The following is a 21,152-nucleotide window of genomic DNA, read 5'->3' on the forward strand; positions in this document are numbered from 1 at the left end:
GTGTGTGTCTAAATTTCGCAAATAACTGTCCTTGGAAACAAACCAAAGTTCAGTAGAGTGGCGCCTCGAGATCTGAGTTTACCCATCTTCAAGATACGAGCAGTCGTTGGGATGATTTCTTGCTTGGAACTCAACTCAACACACTTGACAACAAGCAGCAGTTTGGCAAATAGTGAAAAATTATTCAACCAAACAAAAACAAAAACAAGATTCTTCAAGCTGTTTATTGCCACTCCCAGTTGATGATTACTATCAAACTTAAGCTAAAACAAAGATAATTATACATTGTGCATCTAAAACAGCCTTCATAAAGTCATGGGGACAACATGGATACATACCTGTGTGGGGCTGAGCTGAGACTCAAACCCAGAACTCATTGACTGTGAGTTAGACATGCTCACCACTACCTCACCATGCTGCCAAATGCTAATCACAAGGATTCATTTATCCTAGGCAAGATAAGGTAAGTGGAAATAAGAGCTGTTAGAGGTAAGCATACTGCAGCTTGCCTGCACAAACGTGTCCCGTAATGGGGGCGTTGACTTGACTTGACATAAATCAAGCCCTAGATAGATTTGCTCCACATCTTGACAACATCGGTGTGCGTGCAAAATAAGCTTCACACACAAGTTGGTTTCAAGAAAGCCTTCAAACGTAACAGGTGGTCTCCTTACCCAAGCTGTGCCAGCACACGCTCCTCCAGGCCCAAGTACTTTTGCCGGTCTTCTTCCACCAGAACCCTCTGCTTCAGGACGGGGTCCTCCAGGCGTCGCAATGCCTCCGCCAGCTTAGCGCCGATCTCCTGCTCGGCCCGCTTCAGCTGCACTCGTAGAATCTCCTGGTTCTGGAGCTGCAAGGGAAATATTAGGCGATAAAGCAGATGGTGGGGCCAGTATGCCATTTTGGTTTGAAAAGGCCAAATTGCGGGTCATATTGATCGTTTTCACGGGTCCTCAAAAGCCTATTACTCCTATAGAGATTTTGACAAATTGCTACCAAATTTGAAAGTGGCAGCACAATTTGAAGACTCGCCATAAAACATGAAATTCTTAAAACTCAGCTCCATAAGTCCAGAGCCAGTTTCACTAAACGTGAAATTTGGTAGGCATGATGTATAAGTAGACCCACAAAAAAGTCTCAAGAACCCATGCCTGAAAAGACAGGAAGTCTACCATTTTGGTTTGAAGCTGGTTTTGCGGGTCTTTCATTTTGGCAATTTCCTTAGTTCCTTCAAAAACTAACTACTCCATTCAAATTTAACCACTTACAGCACAGGTGTCAAACTCAAGGCCCGGGGGCCAGATCCGGCCCGCCACATGATTTTATGTGGCCCGCGAAGGCAAATCATGTGTGTCAACTTCCATGATTCTTGTTAAAATCTGTACCACAATTTCAAATTGTCATATTTCGTAGATAACGAAACGAACGAACGATATTGCAAGCATTTTTGTGTTACCAAATATGAACAATAGTTGAAAAAGCCATTACCCTTGATTTCTGATTCCAAAACTAGTTTAGAAATTTTGGGTGTAATGATATGATGAGGTGATTCGGCTGTTAGGCTGTTACAGCCGAACAGGTCAAAAAAATGTAAATAAATAAAATGATTAGGTGATTAAAGAATTTTATGGTTTCACAGTCATAACGGCCCTCCGAGGGAAACTGTAACTACAATGTGGCCCGCGACAAAAATGAGTTTGACACCCCTGACTTACAGTATACTGCTCACTTGCAAGGAATGTGAGTTTGGGTCATTGCGTTTGGGCAAACTATATATGTGTGTCACCAAGAGACTATAAAACTGGAATCCCTAATAACTTCAAAAGTTGAGCGCTTGTGATGAAGTAATGTTGTGTTCTGAATGGACCCAATGGCTCATTACCTGCAGCTGCCTCATCTGATGCAGTTGCATCCTGAGGTCGGACACGTTCTTTCTGAACTGCAGCAGGTTGGCTTTGAGAGGAATCGGGCTCTGCTTGTCTTGCGGTCCCGCCGACGAAGCGGAAGCGTTGCACTTGGGCGCCAAAACTGGTGAGCCACCTGAACCGGGAAAATTGTGGGTTTGAGAACATTAGTAGCAGCCCCTGGAAAGTTAGAAAAAAAATTAGCCCTTGAAACCCGTTTCGCTGATCGACACAAAAACGGGTGGACATGTCCATTATAAAAGGACAAACAAAAAGGTCTCAGGGACCCATCTCTGAAATTTTGGTTTGAAGTGGCCATTTCGAGATTTGCATTCAAAGTTTTAGAGAAGGTCAAATAAAATGTTACTTGTAAAGTTTATAGTGCATTTTAGGTTCATTTGAAATTTCTCCCAAAAGCTAAACATCCAGAGTTAAACATCCCTAACTTTTTGTGAATAAGAGTGTAGTTGCTCTACCCAATACGGGTTGGTAGATGTGTGAAAATTGATGTGTTGCAATCTCAACACTGTGACCTGCGTTCTGCAGACAAAATGACTCTACCACCCAAAATATGCTGCAATATTATTATTTTTTTTTTAAAGCAACACTAATGAGCACTATAAAACAATGTTATCTCCCTGTGCAGAGGCACCGCAAGTTGTTCAGGAAGTGTTACCAGCGTACACTCGTAAAACCACGCACACTCTCCGGGAGAGTAAACTTCGTCTCCGCAATGCTAAAAACCCTCAATGACGCTTGCTTATCTCCCGAGCTGACTGACAGCCGCCCTGACTTGTAGTGCAAGTTATAATGTACACAAGCACACCGAGTGTCAGTCAAAGTTCAGCTGCCGTTTATGCGAGTGAGGGGACTGCTGTGCTGTCGGTGACAAGGCAAATTTCAGATTAAACAGACCTCGACTTCAGCTTGATTGTCAAACCACGTAATCACTGTTCCTCCACAGCACCACCTCTCCCCCACACACACCCTAAAAAAGTATTTAAAAACAAAGCCTTTTGGATACTTTAGGAGCATTCTTTCTTCAACCTTTTCCCCCCAACAGAGTTGGTGCGCCACCCTGTGTCCCTCTCACACCCTAAGAAAACCCTCAAATTAAATCTATCTGTACCAGATCTCTTCTAGCACCCTCTGAGGGGAGCTCAAACTACAGTTTGTGAATTCCTGGACATAAATGAGCCTTAAAAACTACATAGAACTCCATTATACTCACTTGAGCTGTGTGCACTGTGCGCTGGAGATGACGTCTTCGATGGTCTCTCACTGTGGCCACAAAAAGACACGTCAGGGCTTTTAAACAGCGAAAACAATACATTTGCAAGCATTTAGAAGGCCTTTGGGTTATATGGTTAGTGAGGACATGACACAACCAAGGATGATGGGAATAGTCAGACAAACTGAGGTTAAAATGATGTTAATGACATGATCATCATTTTGGACTACATTGCAGGCAAACATCAATACAAGGACTCCACAGAAGAAGTAAGAAAGTCAGTTAGAAACTATTTAAAATGACAGCAAAATGATTTAAAATCTCATTATATTTCGTCTTGTAGTTGCCTTTATAGATGATTGACCGGACAGCCTACAATTTGTGCCCCGACGCCGATCTGCGTCCTATACAGTGGTGGGCTTACCTTAGAGGCTCCTTGGTGCCACTAGTGTCTGGCCCCTTTAAAAGTGCATGCTGAACAAGGCCAGTCAAGCTGGCAATCTGTTGCTCCATTGCCTTCATTCGCTCTCTGCAGAAAACATCAGAAAATTCTACTTTCAGCGCTAGAGGCCTGGTCATGTTGGCGGGAATATTATTGTGACTCTGGTCCGGAGCGAGATGGACGCTCCCCCCGACTAATGGGCCGAGTTCTAGAAGGATTTATAGCTACAGAAAGACGCCAGGTTGTCATCCTTTGTCCAACGTTTAAGACTGAGAGCAAACATTGGATTAGACTATGTTTATTTGGAAAGTTAAGTATACTTTCCCATCCAAATTCCTACAATATTTTTCCAGACTCCCTGGACATTTCTAACTGTGCGTTTGGTCAGGAGTTATACAGGTGGTCCAGCCTGATGTGTAGGACTGATTACTTATTTCAACCCCCCCTTAGCCTTGCTTTCTTTGGTTTTCCTAGGTAAGCACATAGCACAAGTAACTACCCCTCCACTTCAGTCAGAGAAAGTGTTTTGACCCAGGTACAAACACTTTGAGTAGGTTTCTTATATTTATCCTGTAGGATTTGTCTTAATCATCCGTCAGCTCTAGAACCCGGACAGAGATTGTGATAACAACGGTCAGAAAAGTAGAACCGTGCAAAAGTGTGACTAAGTCATATGTACCAGTCATAAATTTCAAGTCTTAATATTCAAGTTTCAAGCAAGTCCCAAGTTAGTGTGGCAAAAAAAAAGTCCCCACAAAATTTCAGTCAAGTCACTTCAAGTCATTACTTGGGTTAAGCAAGTCATAAAGCAATTCACACAATCTTGTTCAGTCACTTAGCCACTTTGTACTCAGTATCAGTCGTTAAATGTATGTACCCATTCAAAATGACAGGATTTTAATGGTCCCAAACCTGTATTGTCTGCTACTTCACTGTCGACATGAAAGCTTAGTTAATGTTTGAATAGCTATCGGTGCCCTAAACTGTGACGCTAACTCACGTGTCTTTGAGACTTTTATAGTGACGGATGGAGTTAGATGTAGTCGTTGTTGTTGTTGTTGTTGTTTGAGTTGCGAACCTTGCATGTTGCCGATATAATCCTTGAATGCAAAGGTAATCACCTTGGGCTCCACCTTGCTTCATGAGGTGGCCTCTACACGCCGCATCGTAGCAGGTTGTTAGGTTTGCGCGCACTACACAAAAAATAACTTTTTTTCCAAAAACAAAAAAAACAGCACATTGTCGTATAAATAGGCAAGACTTGTCAGGTGATGAAGTTCAAGTCTAAGTCAAGCTGAGTCTCAGGAACACCAAAGTCAAAATTAAGTCGAGTCTTCCATACATTTTAACCAAGTCCTAAAATTAGAGACTGACGAGAGTCTGACGAGTCAAGTCATGAGACTTGAGACCCCAACCCTGTTTTTTTTTTACAAACTAAAGCGACGATCCTGGCTGCAACTCGCTCATCTCGGTGCTCAGAGAAGGGAGAAGACATGTCAGTTAGCTTGAAACTGGGATGCAGAGTGAGTTAGTTCATGCTCTGATGCAATCTTTTCATTCCTATTCTCTCCAACCAGGTTTACCGTGTCTGAATGTCACTTGCAGCCGGGACGGGCCCTTGAGGGTGGCCCTGGAGGTCTGACGACGCCATGTTGTTCCTGGGCTTGGTCCCAGTCACATCCTCTTTCCTAAAGGACTGGCGGACGGATGAGCTCCTCTCGATGGGAACACCAGCGTGGATGTCGATGAGCCGCACGTCGGCCATCCGGTGAGGGGACGGCGGAGGGGTTTTGGAGCCCAGCGTGGGAAGTTGGCTGTTTCTTGACTTCTGCCTGTACAGGGAAGGATGGTCGATTGAGTCCGTGGGACTGGGCCCGCTGTAAGAGCCGGTGGAGCGGATGGATGCCCGGTGGAAGCCGTGCTCTGAACCGTCGTGCCCAGGGTTGGGGTGGGGTCCGTGGGACGTCGCCATGCCCATGCGTGCCTCCTGGAGAAGGTACGGGTCAGCGTACAAACCCTCGTTCCCCCTGGTGAGACTGTGACCCTTCCCGCCCATGTCCCCGTCAGGCTTGACATCCCGCCTCTCCAGGATGGCGCTCGGGCAGGGCGAGCTGGAGCGGGCCTGGGCGTTGGCGGTGGATAGGCGCTCCCTGGGCACGGTGCCGTTACCGGACAGAGAGCCCTGCCGTGGGCCGAACGGGATCCGGGAAGGGGAGTGCGGGGATGGAGGGAGCGCCGCCTGCAACGGGGGGTGGTGTGCTGGCGGACCCATTGGAGCCTGCCTAAGAGGATTCACCATCTCGCCGTGCATCTAGAGAAGAAACAGTGGAAACTCACAATTTGAGCAGAAAGTCCATCTCTCCATTTTCTACACCGCTTATCCTCGTTAGGGTCGCAGGTGTGTGACGCCTATCTCTGCTGACTTTAGGGAAGAGGCGCGTTACATTCTCGAGTGTTCACCAGTCAATCGCAGAGCACATATAGATAAACATGACATGGATGCTCAGTGCAATACAGTCCTGAAGTGGCAATTAATGCTAACAAACATTGCGCAATGCCACAGACGGGCAAACGAATAGTTTGTTATGACTCTTTAAACAACAGATATTTGCACACAACAGGTGGAGCAACACATGTAGACATAATACTCACAGGCATATTGTCTTTATCCTCTGCAAAGAACAACTAATATTACTGCAGCTTACTGAGGAGTTTTGACTGGCTCCATCCGTATGCACAATTTCCACTGAATTGAAGCAAAAGTGTGTAAAATATTGTTTAATTTCTTACATTCTATATGTTTCCTATTAAGAACGCATTATATTATTTGTTAGGTTTTTTAGAGACTGTAAAGGATTAATGGCATTTCCATTTCCATTCATTTTAGTGGTGAAAGATGATTTGAGATGAGTGTTTTGAATTAGGAATGTGGTCATGGAACTAATTAAAGTCATATCTAAAGACACCACTGTAATAGCTTTGTGTTTAACTAAACAAACCCAGATTTCACACTAAGTACATTTGTTAGGAAAATCCAATGAGATCATTATTTCACTATAATTCTGTGACATTTTTGTTTGGTGGTGTGCCGTGTGCTATTATAAAATCTGTTCCTGGGCTCAATAAGTGAAAAGGATTCGCTGTATTTGTCGCATGTCTGGATAATGCAAAAAGTACAGATATTTTGTGGATTATTTTTCACTTTTGTTAACATTGTGAGAGCCTTTTTCTTCCATTTTAGTGACTAACACATGATTCTTATTAACAAAATTCAGGTATGTGCAGAAGTTGTGTTTTTATGAAGTTGTACAAATGGGTGCTGATACAAATTGTGATCCTTGTGCCTTGCTAGAGTCCTGAGCACCACTCTGGCTTTGTCCTGTATAAATCCAGTATTTCTGGAAACTGCCCTTGAAACAAAAACATTCACCCAGCTCATTTTTACACTGTTGCTTTTTACAACAAAAGCGCTGCTGTCAGCACATTTTCCAGACACGCTGGCAAAGTTCCGACCGACCGGGTACACGCTCGCTCGCACCCACGGGCCCCAGCGAAGCAATAACACCGCAGCCTGAGAGGTTAATCTGCGACAACAACATTTCAGCCGTCAGCTAATCTGATATAGTGAGGTGTGATAACCTGTAACGCAGCAATAACCCGTAACCTCGTGCTTGTAAAAAAAGAAAGTAGGTCGATAATGGGTGTCAAAATTGAGAAGACGAACATGCCTGTGATGGGAAAAAAAACTATTTCCAGCCAATCCTCATGTGAAAGACACTTCAACATACTTCCTTTATGAAATAAATAAAACAAATAAATAAATGAATAAAAAAATAAAATAAATCGAGCAGATGAACACACCTGTGGTGGAATTTTTTTTTATCCCAGCATGAGACATCCTTGTATGAAACGTCAGGGACTATTCCATTCGAATGCCAAGCAAAAAAAATTATATAACCATCGGCTGTGCGATGAAGGAGTGTCGCCATGCAAAGTCAAAACTCTTCCTGACAAACAAACAAGCTATTGTTCACACGGAGTACAAGCATGACTCACGGGAAGTCAAAGCCTCATACAAAGTTCACTTGGGCTTCAGGTATCTTTCTTTCTTTTTATTTTTTTATTTTTTTGCATTTGTGCATGTCTTCATTTCTCATCAGATTGATAAAGGGGAGAGCAACACAGAGGGTGTGACGCCCACTTCGGCCAAAGCCATTAACAAAGTACAAATATTTTGTTACTGTATTTACAGTAAGTAGATTTTTCAGGTGTATGTAGTTTACTTAAGTATTTATTTTTATGACAAATCTTTACATGGCACCACTGTACTTCTACCACTCTTTTTTTTTTTTTAACGGTAGACAACATGCTGTACAGCACAATATTCATTGTCTGCTTGCATGAAAAAAAAAAAAAAAAAAAAAAAAAAAACGCACTGAAGGAATTTACTTCATGTGGCGATTCCATATATAGTAAGAGCCATGTTTGGCTAAGTCGCTGCAGAACAAGCATAAATCTCTCGGCGCTTGGAGATCACAGAAAGGGGCTTGTCGAATAAGCGCACAAACATCATTTTTTTGGCAAATGACAGGCCTCGTTGAGAACATTTGGTTTGAATTTAGACTTCTACTTTCCAGCTCCTAAACATAGAAGCAACTATCAGCAGTAGTCCACCGTGCGGCCCGTCATTATAATGTATAATATAATAATATGTTTCCTTTAAAACTGGACATACTGCACATACGTTTGACCTTTAAATGATGCAATACATTCACAATAACAGACACTACACACCTCATCCACACGTGACCATTGTATCTGTGTCAAGCACAGCTGGGTTAAACAGTGACAGAGCTAATCGTGACACCAATGTTCGAGTGAATGATGATGAGAAATTGTTGTTTACAAGCCTCCCTGCCTTGCTTTTATATAACCATTACAATATATTGTAAATTGTAACTTAAAGGAGACATAATGTGCGTTTAATGTACACAATGTAAAACAGTTGCCCCGGTTTCAATAAAAGGTGGTTAAACTACACAATGGATAAGAATTACATGACACTATAGATCCATTTGTAACACTGAAACTTTGCTGACTACTACTGTTCATACAGCTTTAAAACAAAAAAAATAAAAATAAAAAATAAGTGGTCGATACTTTGCAGATTCCACCTATTGATTGGTGGTCCGGAACCTGACCCCTACAATAAACGAGGGATCATTGTATACCACAAACAATGTTCCCAAAAGAGATGAATGTAATTTCAAACACACCATAAAACTTTACCTTTGGAAATAAATAGCTTACAGATGATTTGATTTTGGAGAAAAAGCACCAGAAGTGCACATGTAGATGCATATGCGGCGAGGACTCCACTTCCTCTAACAACCCAGGCTAAACTTAGCTTCTCCTTGACATAAAAAGCTTGTCTTTCAGTCAAGCTATATCACTTCCTTGACACTAATTACCTGTACCAATTTCCTATTTATTCAAGGCTTTGGCGCTATCTTAGGGTGTTACAGAAAGAGTAGGAAAACCAGGAATAGATGTTTATTATGATTATTTCTTTTTTTCTTTTTTTTTTTCCAGAAAACAGCTAAGGATATTTTCCACGGAAGAAAATAGGTGAATCTGCCGTTTGTCGACTGCGTACTCACCCTGGCATCGCCATTGGCCGGTCGGGGGCCGTGGCTGAAGGCCTGCGCTGGGTCCTTGTGGTAGACTTTCAGGCAGGAGTGGTCCATAATATTCCTGTAGGGAGAAGAGGCGACCAGTGGTAAGAAGGCGGTCCAGGTATCGCCGTCGGAATACGGCCGACGCGGCATCAGCCCGCTTCTTCTCTTGAGCAGCGCGGCCAGCGGCACGTATCCTGACACAGGCGCCGAGAATCTGGCGTTACGTTCCATGTTGCTTTAAATATTGATGCCTGACACGACCGAGCCCTACTCTCGCTATGAGGGACAGGACGCTTGTGCCAACCTTCAGCAAGTACAAAACCAATTTTACAGCCCCGATAAAAGAGTTGGGCACAAAGTACACATCTCAATGAAGGTGGAACTGCTTATCATTTCTAGAGCTAGATAACAAAACCTATGCTTACATTTAGTAGACCAAGTGCACACTAAGTTCTTTAATCTGGCCCACCGAGCATTTATATTATCAAGAGACCTGTAATATTTGTGACCCAATTTCAAAAAAATATTCTCGCTAATTTCTTTATTCAAAATAATTTAGATTTATTTTAACGTAATAAATTCCTTGAGAAGGTGAATTTTAGGTTTAGCTGTATGCAATAATCATCAAAATTAATGAAAAAACAAATGTTTCACTCTGAGCATAGTTAATTTATATAATATATGCGCTTTTTGAATTGAACTACTAAAATCTCCCCCCATTATTCTAACTTGAGAAGCACCTGTATATATTTTTTTAATCACAGTATGTTACATTTTAGAACATTTAAGCGGACTTCGGGAGGAAATAATTTATTTAGATGGCGAGATGACTGGGATTCACATCATATAAGGTCAAACATTTCACAAAGGCTGCATACTAGATATTAGACAACCACGACACTGATATTTGACGCTTGTGTATCAATACTGTATCGCATTACAAAACTATGTGATACATTGCGATATCGATTCATGACTGCTGTCAATTTTATGGAATTTTGAAGCAATAGATCCATATAGCACAACTCCTCCAGGCAGCATGGAAACAGGATATTCGAACATTCAGCAACTTATTTGATGGTGCATTTGATTGATTGAGGATATTTAGTGAACTGCCCATTACTGACAACTATACACACATACTGCACATCGGTCTTTACCTGACATCGCTAAGCTCGTAGTACATGTTCCTCATGTCGTCCTTGACGTAGACGGCCACGCTGGGCGATTCTAGCATCTTCATGGTGAGCATCTGCGGAAAGGCGCTGACGAACAAGGCTCGTACCGTGTCGATGCTGGTGATCTCGTTGGGCATGCGGATCTGTTTAGTTTCGTCGCCGTACTGCAGGTAGAGCACGCCTAAAGTGTAGGGAGTGCGAAATCAGTCGACATACAGCGGTGGTACCTCGACTTTCAAGTAACCTGACTTTGATCCATTTCTTTTTTTAGACGGTCTTAATTTTATGTTTGTGGTTGAACATTGGTAAATGTCTTAGAATAGTTTCAATTTTCCATACATTTCCAGACCTGGTCATGTTTAAAATCAAATTCCATTTTTATTCCATACTTGCGTAGACGCCCTGCTATTAGTTGTTATTGGGGCTGCATGCTCTCCATGAGAATCAAAAGCACCAAACGGCAAGCCTCCGAACTGAACTGGGTGTGTGTTGCGTGTGCTGCGATTTTGGAAAAAAACAAAACAAAACAAAAAACAGATGTGTGCCGCAGAATGTCTGGACACGCCAACGCAGCACTTGTATAAACAATAGCATCCCGAAACAAAATGTCTATTGAATGTTTTGCACTGATTGTCTGTGGCAGACGAAAGTAGCTTTGCAGTCTGAATTGGAGGTAGTATCTTATTTCTACACTAAAAGAATAGTTGCAGTAAAATGGACTTTGTGCTTTTACTTGCTGTGACTTAATAAAAGGAGCGAGCTAGTAAAAGCTACCAGATGTCGGTGAGATTCCAAGTCTGAGTCGCTAACAACTCTCCCCCCCCCGAGAGCTGCTCTGTTAGCACTTTGCATCCAGATGTTTGACGCGACAAGGGCGTCATTGAGCTGACGCACATGAATATGCAACGCCAACAAAGGTGAATGGAGTCCACTTGATGTGTTCCCAGATCGGCTGGTATCCACAAGCGGTGGGGTGGGGGGGTAAGCAAATGGTAAATGGCTTCCTGAACAAATGGCCTTGCATCTTTAGAACACTTCAATCATCCACACGTTTCAAGTGAAGAATAACAAGAAAACACAAAAACTCCATACTTACATCTTCTCTCTCAAGGCAGAAGTAGCGCAGACTTTTTCAGATGAGGGTTTTGTGTGTGTGTGTGTGTGTGTGTGTCACCATGGGAGGGACGAGGGAGTGAAGACCCATTTCACTCCACCCCTTTCGTCAACGCCATAACACCCCTCTAGGCCAGCCTTTGCTGTCCCCTAAATGTTTTGTCCTGATGTGGAGCACTTACTCACCAACCAGCAGAGGTGGTAAAACCAGTACACTCTGTACTTAAATAGAAGTTGAGACATTTGTGTGTGTGTGGGGAAGGGGGGGGGGGGGGGGGGGGGGGGGAAGTAGACGTACTGATTCAACTAGTGCAGACGCTGAAATGTTCTTGGGTACAAAAGGAAAATTCGTTTAGCAACTTGGAAGAAGGGGAAGAAAAAAAAAAAAAAGCTAGCCTGCCTGTTTTGACAATGGAGAGAAATGACAGATATCCATTTTCAAATGGAGTGATTAAAAGTAAAAAGTCATCAGAATAATAAATACTATAAATAGTAAAAGCATAGATACCTGAAAAAAAAATCTACGACTGCCAAGTATTCAATTTGCTTTCATATATGACCACAATGTACAGTATCTGGGCAACATATATGTATTTAATGACACACCATAATAATTTTTTTTTTTTTTTAGATAAACAAATCAGAGTACAATTATAAATGCAAGATTCTGTTTGTGCTGTTTGACAGCAGCTGTTTGAGTGAAGATGTACTGTCTTGTTACCATTGGGCAGCCGTGGCCCAATGGTTAAGATCATCGCCTGCCACCGTGGGGGACCTAGGTTCAAAACCCCGACTGGACCATCCGCCAACATCCCCCGGACTCACGGCTGTGGTGTCCTTGAGCAAGACACTGATACCCCGAAATGCTCCCCGGGTGCTTCAGCTGCCCCCTGCTCCAGTGTGTTCCACTAACATGTGTATGTGTTCACTGTGATGGGTTAAATGCAGAGAACAAATTTCGTGTGCAGGCATGCATGTTCATGACAATAAAAGATGATTGTTGTTGTTCTTGTTAGCTTCATGCATTAGCCGCCGATTGGTTAGCCGGCATGTGTTTCAGGTCAAGAACAAATTCTGTTTCTGCTATTTGATAGGGAAAACTAATTGGAGAAGGAAACCACTGGTTTAGCATCTTGCGCTAGCCACCGACTGGTAAAGATGTAGACTACGACATTAGCTCTTTGCGCCAGCCGACAACTGGCTAGCCCCAATATGCTTCAGCTAAACATCAAATTCAGTTTGTGTTATTTGACTGGGAGCGCTGAGTGTAGATGACTGCTAGGTTAGCTTCTCTGGCTAGCTGCAGACTGGCTGGCAGCCAGTTTGTATTCAACAAGGAATTATTGCAAATATAACTCATCTCAATGAGATATTTTGTTTAGAAAATCAACCCAGTGGCAGTGGCACTGTACACAATCTTGATATCCACAGCTTACCAAGCGAGCGGTCTTTGGTCTGGTTGGTGGATCGGACCACGGGCAGACTGGCGCGGATCCGGCTGCCCCGGGTGAAGCCTGTAGGCGCATCTACCTCGGACATGGCCTCCAGTGAGTCCAGGGACGTTAGGGAGATGTGGTCTACGTCCACGCCGGGCTGGGGGCTGGGGCAGTGCTTGGGGCTTCTGCTCTGAAAGCAACAAAAGATGCAACGTCAGGACCTGGAAACGAAGTTACTGTGGTAAAAATCAAAAAAAGTTAAGTGGAGTCACCACTAAATTTCAAGCAAATCGAGTCAAGTCATTACTTGGGTTAAGCAAGTCAAGTAATACAATCTTGCTCAGTCACAATATATTTTAAATTCACGCATTCGCCACTTTGCACTTTGAGTACCTGTACTTGTGTTAATTAGGTGTACTAATACATGCACAATCACTTTTTATTTAATTTTGTATTTATTTTTTTAAAATGGTCCCAAATCATTCTCCATAATTTCTATTGATCATCTTTATTCAACGCAAAAGCGACATGAAGCTAAGTTCATGTTTTTACCAGCGATCGGTTAGCTAAACTGTGAGGTTAACATAGCTTAACTGTCTTTGTTGGTGTTAAAATGAAGTTAAATGTCCTGGTTGTTGTCTCTCTTATCTTTGAGTTACCATTCTCTCTTTCCCGATTTTCCAGATCCTGGATCAAAATCTAAAAATCTACGGCACTTCCTCCATAATATGAGTTTCATGAGCTGGTCTCTGCACTCTGCGTCATAGCATAATACGCCACATACCTACCCGTAGTCGGTGAAAACCTGCGATACAAAGAGACCAATATATATATATATATATATATATATACATACTTTAAACAAATTAAAATGTATTGTTAGAAGAATAAATCCCTTTGCACTTATAAAATGTACTCTATGTTAAATTCTAACCTCATAATCTTTTGTTTTAGTGGCAGAATAAGTAGACCTTGTTCCTCTCTCTCTGATAATCTGATATTGTATTATCACTTTGCTGTGAGACAAAGCAAAAATATCTGTGGTTGGGGCAGCCAGTTGCATGAGGCAGATGATAACTGCCTGTTCATGTGTGTGTGTATATGACTTTTCCCAAGGCGAAATAGGAAGACACTTTTTAAGCCATCAGCTTTTATTTATCTGACTCCTTGCATGCAAGTTTTTATTAAATTGTACCTCTTATTATTCCCAAAGTGCTTGTCCTGTCTCATCTACTAAAGGGGCAACATTTTTCCCTTGACACGTAATATAAAAACATATTGTAAATTGTCAAGTCAAGTCTTCCATAAGCTAAGTCCTAAGTCCTAAAATTGTCATTTTTAAGTCTGACTCCAGCCAAGTCATGTGACTCGACTCTGCCTTTAAGAACATGCAATAACATCACACAAACGATGCATTAAGTTGCTACGTTCTTCTCACAGAAGCCCCCCAAAAAGTTGCTACAAGTCATTACGGAGTTATGAGACGTGACGATCGGCTGTAATCAGATCAGGCCTCCGCTAAGCGAGACTTCAATGTGGCGATGTGTGCTACAAGACTAAGGAGCTCGGCGAGCTTTTGTGTCGTGTCGGTAAGATGATCTGCAACGCAGGGACGAGGGGGGGAAGGGGGGGGGGGGTCATGGAACAGTGGGCTCTTTATGCAGTGACCTATCGCCACTGCCAGGCCAAAGACCCCCATAAACATGTCTGCATGCACATGCTGCTACTTTTTCAACACCTGTTAGCATTTTGGTATAAAAGTTGACAATGTAAGCAGGTCATAACGTTTACACGTTCATTCAAGTTCCTTGCATCTCGGGGAATAGCAGAGGTCAGGACATACAGTATCTAAAATCAATTAAAAAAATAAAAATAAAAGTGACAATCTGTACACTTCGAGCTCACCCAGAAAATTGGGTAAAAAATATTACAAAATTATTTATTATGTATTCTGTATTTATGTATTCTTGTGTATTTGTGATAATGTATGTACATTATTATTAAATGACTATTTTATAAGGGAAGTAAAAAAAAATTACATTGTGGCAATCACAACTGCAAGTCAAAGTAAATGAAATACAGTATTATTTTATGAATGCATGCATTATTTATAACATGATTATTATTTTGTATGGAATGAATATATTTATATTCTAAAATACAGAATAATACAATATTACTTGAAGGATGTGCACTTATGCAGACACCTTATTGTACTCTAAAAAAATATTTTCTAACGTATTGATTTTCCAACCAGTCTAGTGACTGTTATTTATATTTATGTATTCATTTATTATTATATCTATAGTTTATAAAGTAAGCCAACATGTTCATGATTTAATTTTATTGATATCATTTATGATTGGAACATTTTATTTTTAAAATATATTTATGAAAAGATATTATTGTTCAGATGTGCACATAAATGCAGCTTTTTTTCAATATTTCCCTTAATATATTTGTTGCTTGTAAAAATTCAATATAAAGGTTATCAATTATAATGGGCTTTTTAAAAATCATTTCTCGGATACCTTTTTTTGTTAAACAGTGGTGTGTTCACTTTCAATAGCCACTGTACTTAATCATGCATTTCAAACCATGTACATTTATGAATTTGATATGAAATAACAGAATAGCAGATTGTTAGAACACACGCAGCACACGACAAGATGCAGAGAGGCGAGCAGAGCGGACTAACTGTGCGACCGGGCGACTGGATTGTCAGCAAGTAGCTCTGAATGTCAAGCTCTGAGTGCAGTGAGGAGAGCATGGCCTGCAGAGACTGATGGAAAGGAAAAGGAGAGCAACAGAGGAAACAAAAATGCCAGCAGGAGGCCTGAAATTGGAAAACGAGATGGCCATCAAACCCAACAGAGGTGCCATGGCAACAATGTGATGTAAACACATGATGGAAATCTACAGAAAAGTGCTTAGCATCACATATAACACAATTTTGGACACTGTCACTTTAAATCATCCAGGGTTCATTTGATGCCTTTCCTGCACGGCAGGCAAAAATTGCTGAGTAATAACTCTCATAAAAATACGCTTAGCCATAAGGCATTCAAAAACATGAATAAAAATGTGGCATTATGCTGTTCATGCATGATGATAGTGAGAGGTGACCGGGAGTTGACGGGTTACTCAAAACCACCCGTGTGCTGACACTGGAGAGCAAACGCTCTGAAAGATTGATGTGCGTCCTCATTAACTCTTCAGTGTCACCTTGTAGGAGCTTGGAATGTTCTAGACCAGGCTCTCAAACATTTTGGGCCTCCCTCATAATCCTAACGACAATTAAACATAACAATCCACCCCTAAACGCTGCGGAATTTTAAAATTATTTTTTTTAAACGTTTCAACCTAGATATTCATGACCGGTGTAACAGAGAGGACGTTAACCAAATTCAATTGAATGTGAGTCAACGTTTATCCTACCGCTAAAAACATGGCTTTAAACAGAGAGGAGCTAGTTGGCAATAAAGCACACTCGGGTATCAACATCCAGGTATCATTCCATTCCATTCCATCCATCCATCCATCCATCAATGTATTGTACCTATTTGTCCGGCCATCGCCCATCTATAACTGCATCCTTCCTTCAATCTATCCACCCATCAGTCAATTATGTGTTCATCCATCCATGGATGCATCAAATCCATTTAATCACTCCCTTTATGATTCCATCTACTTCCATCTATAAATGCATCTACCGTTCAGTGAACCATGTATCCATCTACCATTGATCCATCCATCCCTCATGCAGGCATCCATCATCTGACCAACAGTCCATACAGCTATGCCATGCCTGTATGTGCATACTGTACAACACAGCATCTACGAAATAAAGCAGAACGTGGTTGAAAAATTGCAATACGCAAGAGCAAGTCATCAGTCGGCTTTGTGGAGCCTATCGGATGGTACATTAGACTATAATAACCATGCAGCAGGCTCCTGATGCCAACTGCCATTACTCTCGGCAATCTTCTTTAATCATACCATCTTGGCCAGCCACACCGGCCCGTCTGTCCCTCTGACGGGTCGTTTGCTTGAAAGCTTTTTGTGTCACGAGATCGTCGAAACAAGCCCATAGGGTGACCTGTGAAATTTGAATAGCATACAAATAAGGCGGCCTAGGCAAGCGTATGACCACGGTGGCGGAAATGTTTCCAGGATGTCCTGGGCCGGGGTCACATTTTCTGGAACAATGGCTCTTGCTCACTCATGCGTGTCTCTCTTTGTGACCCTCCTCGCTGCAAAACACACACAGGGTGCATCACAAAACACACATTTAGGTCTCTTTTTATCTAGTTTCTCTGCAGGCACACTTCGTTTTCTTTTCCTTCCACCTAACAAAGCACTCAATGTCAATATAATTTATGCTTGTTATTTCAAAGCAATGTAAAATTCTTCACTTAAATCACTGTAAATAAGCGCAAACTGGTCTGAAAAAAGGTTTCCATGTGTAGTAAAACCCAGAATAATTGATACCCCCCCCCAAAAAAAAGTTTCTAATGGCCTATATTAAAAGTTTAAACCGTAAATATATCACAAACTATGTTTTTAATATTATTTGAACCTAATTTTACAACAATACCCCCCGCCCCCCCAAAAAAATAAGTCCTCAGGATGATTTGATTTTGAAAAAAATGCATCAGAAGTGTGACGACGCTCACATGTTGCCACTTTGCAACCTATAAAAATAGTAATTGTCTAGCAATAACAAGATCTACATCATTTGTTAGCTTGAGCTTTTTAATAACCACAGAGAAGAGCAAAATCATACACTCTCTAGAACTTCCACTAACAACTCAAGCTAAACTTAGTTCTTCCCTGGCAAACAAACCAGTCACTGCTTTCATATTAGCCGGGGCTTTTGCAGCATCTTCTGGCATATTAGTGTTAGAGAAAGAGAAAGAGAAAAATTTGCTGAAATTCCGCAAATGGGTGACCTTCACCTTGTTTCCTGAGCTGCTCCAATAAAACCCGACTTGCTAATTTAACAAAACTGTCTTTTTGTGACTTCATATTATATCCTCCATGTGTCAGATGAACATTCCACATGGCACATGTGAAGCACATTACACACAGTTTGGACAGGAGCTAGAGAAATCACCTGTGTGGAATTTCACGGAAGGTGCAAACGGGTCACAGCAGGTTTTATTGCGCTGATCAGTGGTTTGCCCATCTGCACCCTGAAGCGGTTAGCTGGGACAGCAAATGGCAACTCTGCAGACTCTTATATATGTGTGCATGTGTCTGTCAATGAGTGACAGGAAGGGGAAGATGGATGAGTTAGTCTGAGCTAAAATCTTGACCCTCAGTGGGAAGACATCCATCAGCCAGTGTGGAGTTGCTGCACTGAAATGTATTTATTTATTTCCATTTCTTGGGTAAGAAGATAGGCAGGTAAAAAGGCAAGCAAGACAGTACATATATAGGTAAGAAAATAAGAAGGTAGGTAAAACAGTAAGCTTGGTAAGTAAGACGGTATGCATAGAGAGAGAGGTATGAATGTAGGTAAGAAGGTATAGGTAGGTAAGAGGTTAGGCCAGTAGGTAGGTAAGAAAGTACAGGTAGGTCAGTAGGCAGGAAGGTAGGTTGTTAGTTAGATGAGAATGAATAGGTAGGGAAGATAGTAATAGCGTCGGTAAGAAGGTAGGGAAAATGGTATTGAAGGTAGTTTTGATAGCAGAGGTAGAAAGATGGGTAGGTAAAAATGTATGGGTAGGTCAAAAGATAGTGAGGTAGGTATGTAAGAGGATCGGTAGTATGGTAGATAAGAAGGTAGGCAAAACAGAATAGGTAGGCAATGTGACACAGTAGATTGATAGTTAAGGTATGCAAGAAGGTATAGGCAGGTAGGGCGAGCAATGGTTAGATATGTAAGAAGGTATAGGTAGGTGAAAGATGGGTAGTTAGCAAGGTATGTTGGTAAGAAGAGAGGAAAGAAGATACAGTGGATAGATAAGGCTATAGATAAGTAAGAAGAAGCAATAGATGGATAAGAAGATGGGAAGTTAGGCAGGAAAAATAGTGTAGGTTGGTAAGAAGATAGAAAAGAAGGCATAGGTAGTTAAGAAAAGAAAGTTAAGAAGATAGGTAAGAAGACAGATAAGGTGTTGATAAGAAGGAAAATCGGCAGTTAGGTCTGTAAGAAGGTAGGTAGGTTGATGGGTGTATAGCTTGATCAATGGAATAGAAAGGCATGATGGAGATGGGCAAGTAAAGACGGATGGATGGGTGGATAATGCAATTGCTAGTTGGCTATACAGTGTGTAGTAGACTGACACCTACCAGTCTAATTTCATGCTGATCCAAATGAGGGCAGTTCACGCTTGGCAGAGATCAGAGTACAACTTTTAAGAGATTCAGTAAAAAATGTTTTGTTCACCTGCAAAGCTTCTCCCATTCAAGCAGCCACGGCTTCAGTCCATATCCTGCCTCACGCTCAGACCTTTTTGTCTTCCTTAATGACATTACGGCCAAATCCCCTCCTCATCCATTCCCTTTGTGGCTTCCGCCTCTGATGCATTCCTCTTCTAATCCCGCAGTACAAACTCCCTTGATGGACTTTCTGACTTGCGCTGACTCGTTAATTTGCGTATTAAGAGTGAATTACTCTTTAGTCCCCAGTGTCACGGGTGAACGTGACTTTTGGAGGGTCCTTTTTTTCTGCCAGTCATTCAAGATGTGAACAGTGACAACAGAGACAATAGAGCGCCTGTCGACCTAGTTGACATTTCCGACGTCTGAGCGCACGCCGTCCAATCGATTTCACACTCTCAGGCGTATACAAATTAGCCACGGTTATCACGGGCAGACATCAACCACTCCGCCGAATGAGCGGGAAGGAGTTGGTGGTAGTGGTGGGGGATTCAAAAGTCAACTTTGCATAACCATCAGATATGTTTGCCGCTGAGAACAGCAAGCAATCACTACCTCTGCTTTTAAAAATTTTGGTGGGTTGGTATTCGATTCAAATATGATCACAAAAGTATGATAAAAGGTAATTTAAAAAAAAAAATAGATGACTGTTAGCCTGCGATTGGCTGGCAACCAGTTCAGGGTGTACCCCGCCTAATGCCCGATGATAGCTGGGATAGGCTCCAGCACTCCCGCGACCCCTGTGAGAATTAGCGGCTCAGAAAATGGATGGATGGATGGATGACTGTTAGCACCTTGCACTCTTATCTAACAGAGCAAGATAGTAAGTAAGATGGGTTACATCTCGCACTGTAGACCATTTTAAATGGAAAATTGCTAACATGCTAATATACACCAAGATAGCAACCTGAGTACAGAAGGGGCTAAAACACTTCCAAGGATTTTACATATTCCCCAGTAGTTGGAGACTTTTTCAACTGAAGAATCTCTAATCTTGGTTCGTAAGGATTTTACATCATACCCTGAAGTTGGAGACCATTTCAAATGACAATGTGGTATCCCAACATGGAGCAAAACAGCAACAAGAATACAAAAAGCGCAAAGACAGATCCTTAAGGATTTTACATCTTGCTAGTCAAGGGCTATTTCATAACATCTACACGTGAAACCTTCATTTCAGGGTTAGGGTTAGGGTAAACAACAGGTTTAAAAAAACAAACAAACATGAAACTATGCGGTATTTACCATACTAGGAATGTGTGGCGCTCCAACCGCCAGCTACTTCCATGTGCGGATGGAAAGTCCTTGGTCGAGAGGAAACCAGGTCTTCCTCTGGGTGTTGTTTTAGACCTTGTAGCACTCTCTCACTCTCTCTCTCTCTCTCTCTCTCTACAACGGTTCCTGTTTCTGCCTCTTTTCTTTCTGGTCTACCCCAAAACTCCCCCTTGTACATTTTCAAAAAGCCTCTCACCACTCGTACCCATGTTTGGCTTGGGCTCTGATCTCCTGTGTCCAAAGATAAAGAGACACTACTTGTATCCCACGGAGATAAGACTACAGTCAATACAAGACACTCAGCAGGTGATAGTCCGGAAATAACGCACGCACATGCTCAGATATTCCCATACTCAAAAACTCAATTGCAAGTGTCTTTATCCTGGTAAAATTTTACTTTTTCGTAAGGGTTTGAGGCATGAAATCACTCACAAATTGGGATTTTTGCTGGGAAAATTCAGACACGTTTCACTAAACGACACGATATGTGGTGTGCATGTCAATCACG

The 21,152-nt window shown here is 41.9% G+C and overlaps 1 protein-coding gene and 1 long non-coding RNA gene across 23 annotated transcripts in view; one reads left to right on the forward strand and one right to left on the reverse strand.

Moving 5' to 3' along the window:
• Positions 1–21,152, reverse strand: part of si:ch211-285f17.1 (sickle tail protein homolog) — a 103,864-nt gene that overhangs the window by 13,619 nt on the left and 69,093 nt on the right. For 12 of the 22 annotated variants that reach the window (XR_009785961.1, XM_061758593.1, XM_061758595.1 and 9 more), the window contains 9 exons: positions 15,681–15,764; positions 12,983–13,172; positions 10,416–10,614; positions 9,238–9,331; positions 5,161–5,888; positions 3,560–3,664; positions 3,136–3,185; positions 1,883–2,040; positions 675–850 (listed from right to left, as the gene is read on the reverse strand). Coding sequence is in view for 21 of the 22 variants with exons in the window: in XM_061758593.1 (XP_061614577.1) it covers positions 675–850; positions 1,883–2,040; positions 3,136–3,185; positions 3,560–3,664; positions 5,161–5,888; positions 9,238–9,331; positions 10,416–10,614; positions 12,983–13,172; positions 15,681–15,764 (1,784 nt within the window). In the remaining variant the exon portion in view is untranslated. Of the gene's footprint in view, positions 1–674; positions 851–1,882; positions 2,041–3,135; positions 3,186–3,559; positions 3,665–5,160; positions 5,889–7,438; positions 7,577–9,237; positions 9,450–10,415; positions 10,615–11,529; positions 11,726–12,982; positions 13,173–15,680; positions 15,765–19,376; positions 19,410–20,614; positions 20,780–21,152 lie in introns of those variants that run through there. The other 10 variants (XM_061758588.1, XM_061758599.1, XM_061758604.1 and 7 more) reach the window with 8 other exon arrangements.
• On the forward strand, positions 7,568–12,525 carry LOC133470335 (uncharacterized). Its single transcript, XR_009785962.1, has 3 exons — positions 7,568–7,673; positions 9,170–9,205; positions 12,234–12,525. It is a non-coding gene; the product is annotated as an uncharacterized LOC133470335 (long non-coding RNA).

Source organism: Phyllopteryx taeniolatus, chromosome 20 (genome assembly GCF_024500385.1).
Source record: "Phyllopteryx taeniolatus isolate TA_2022b chromosome 20, UOR_Ptae_1.2, whole genome shotgun sequence".
Lineage (NCBI taxonomy): Eukaryota > Metazoa > Chordata > Actinopteri > Syngnathiformes > Syngnathidae > Phyllopteryx > Phyllopteryx taeniolatus.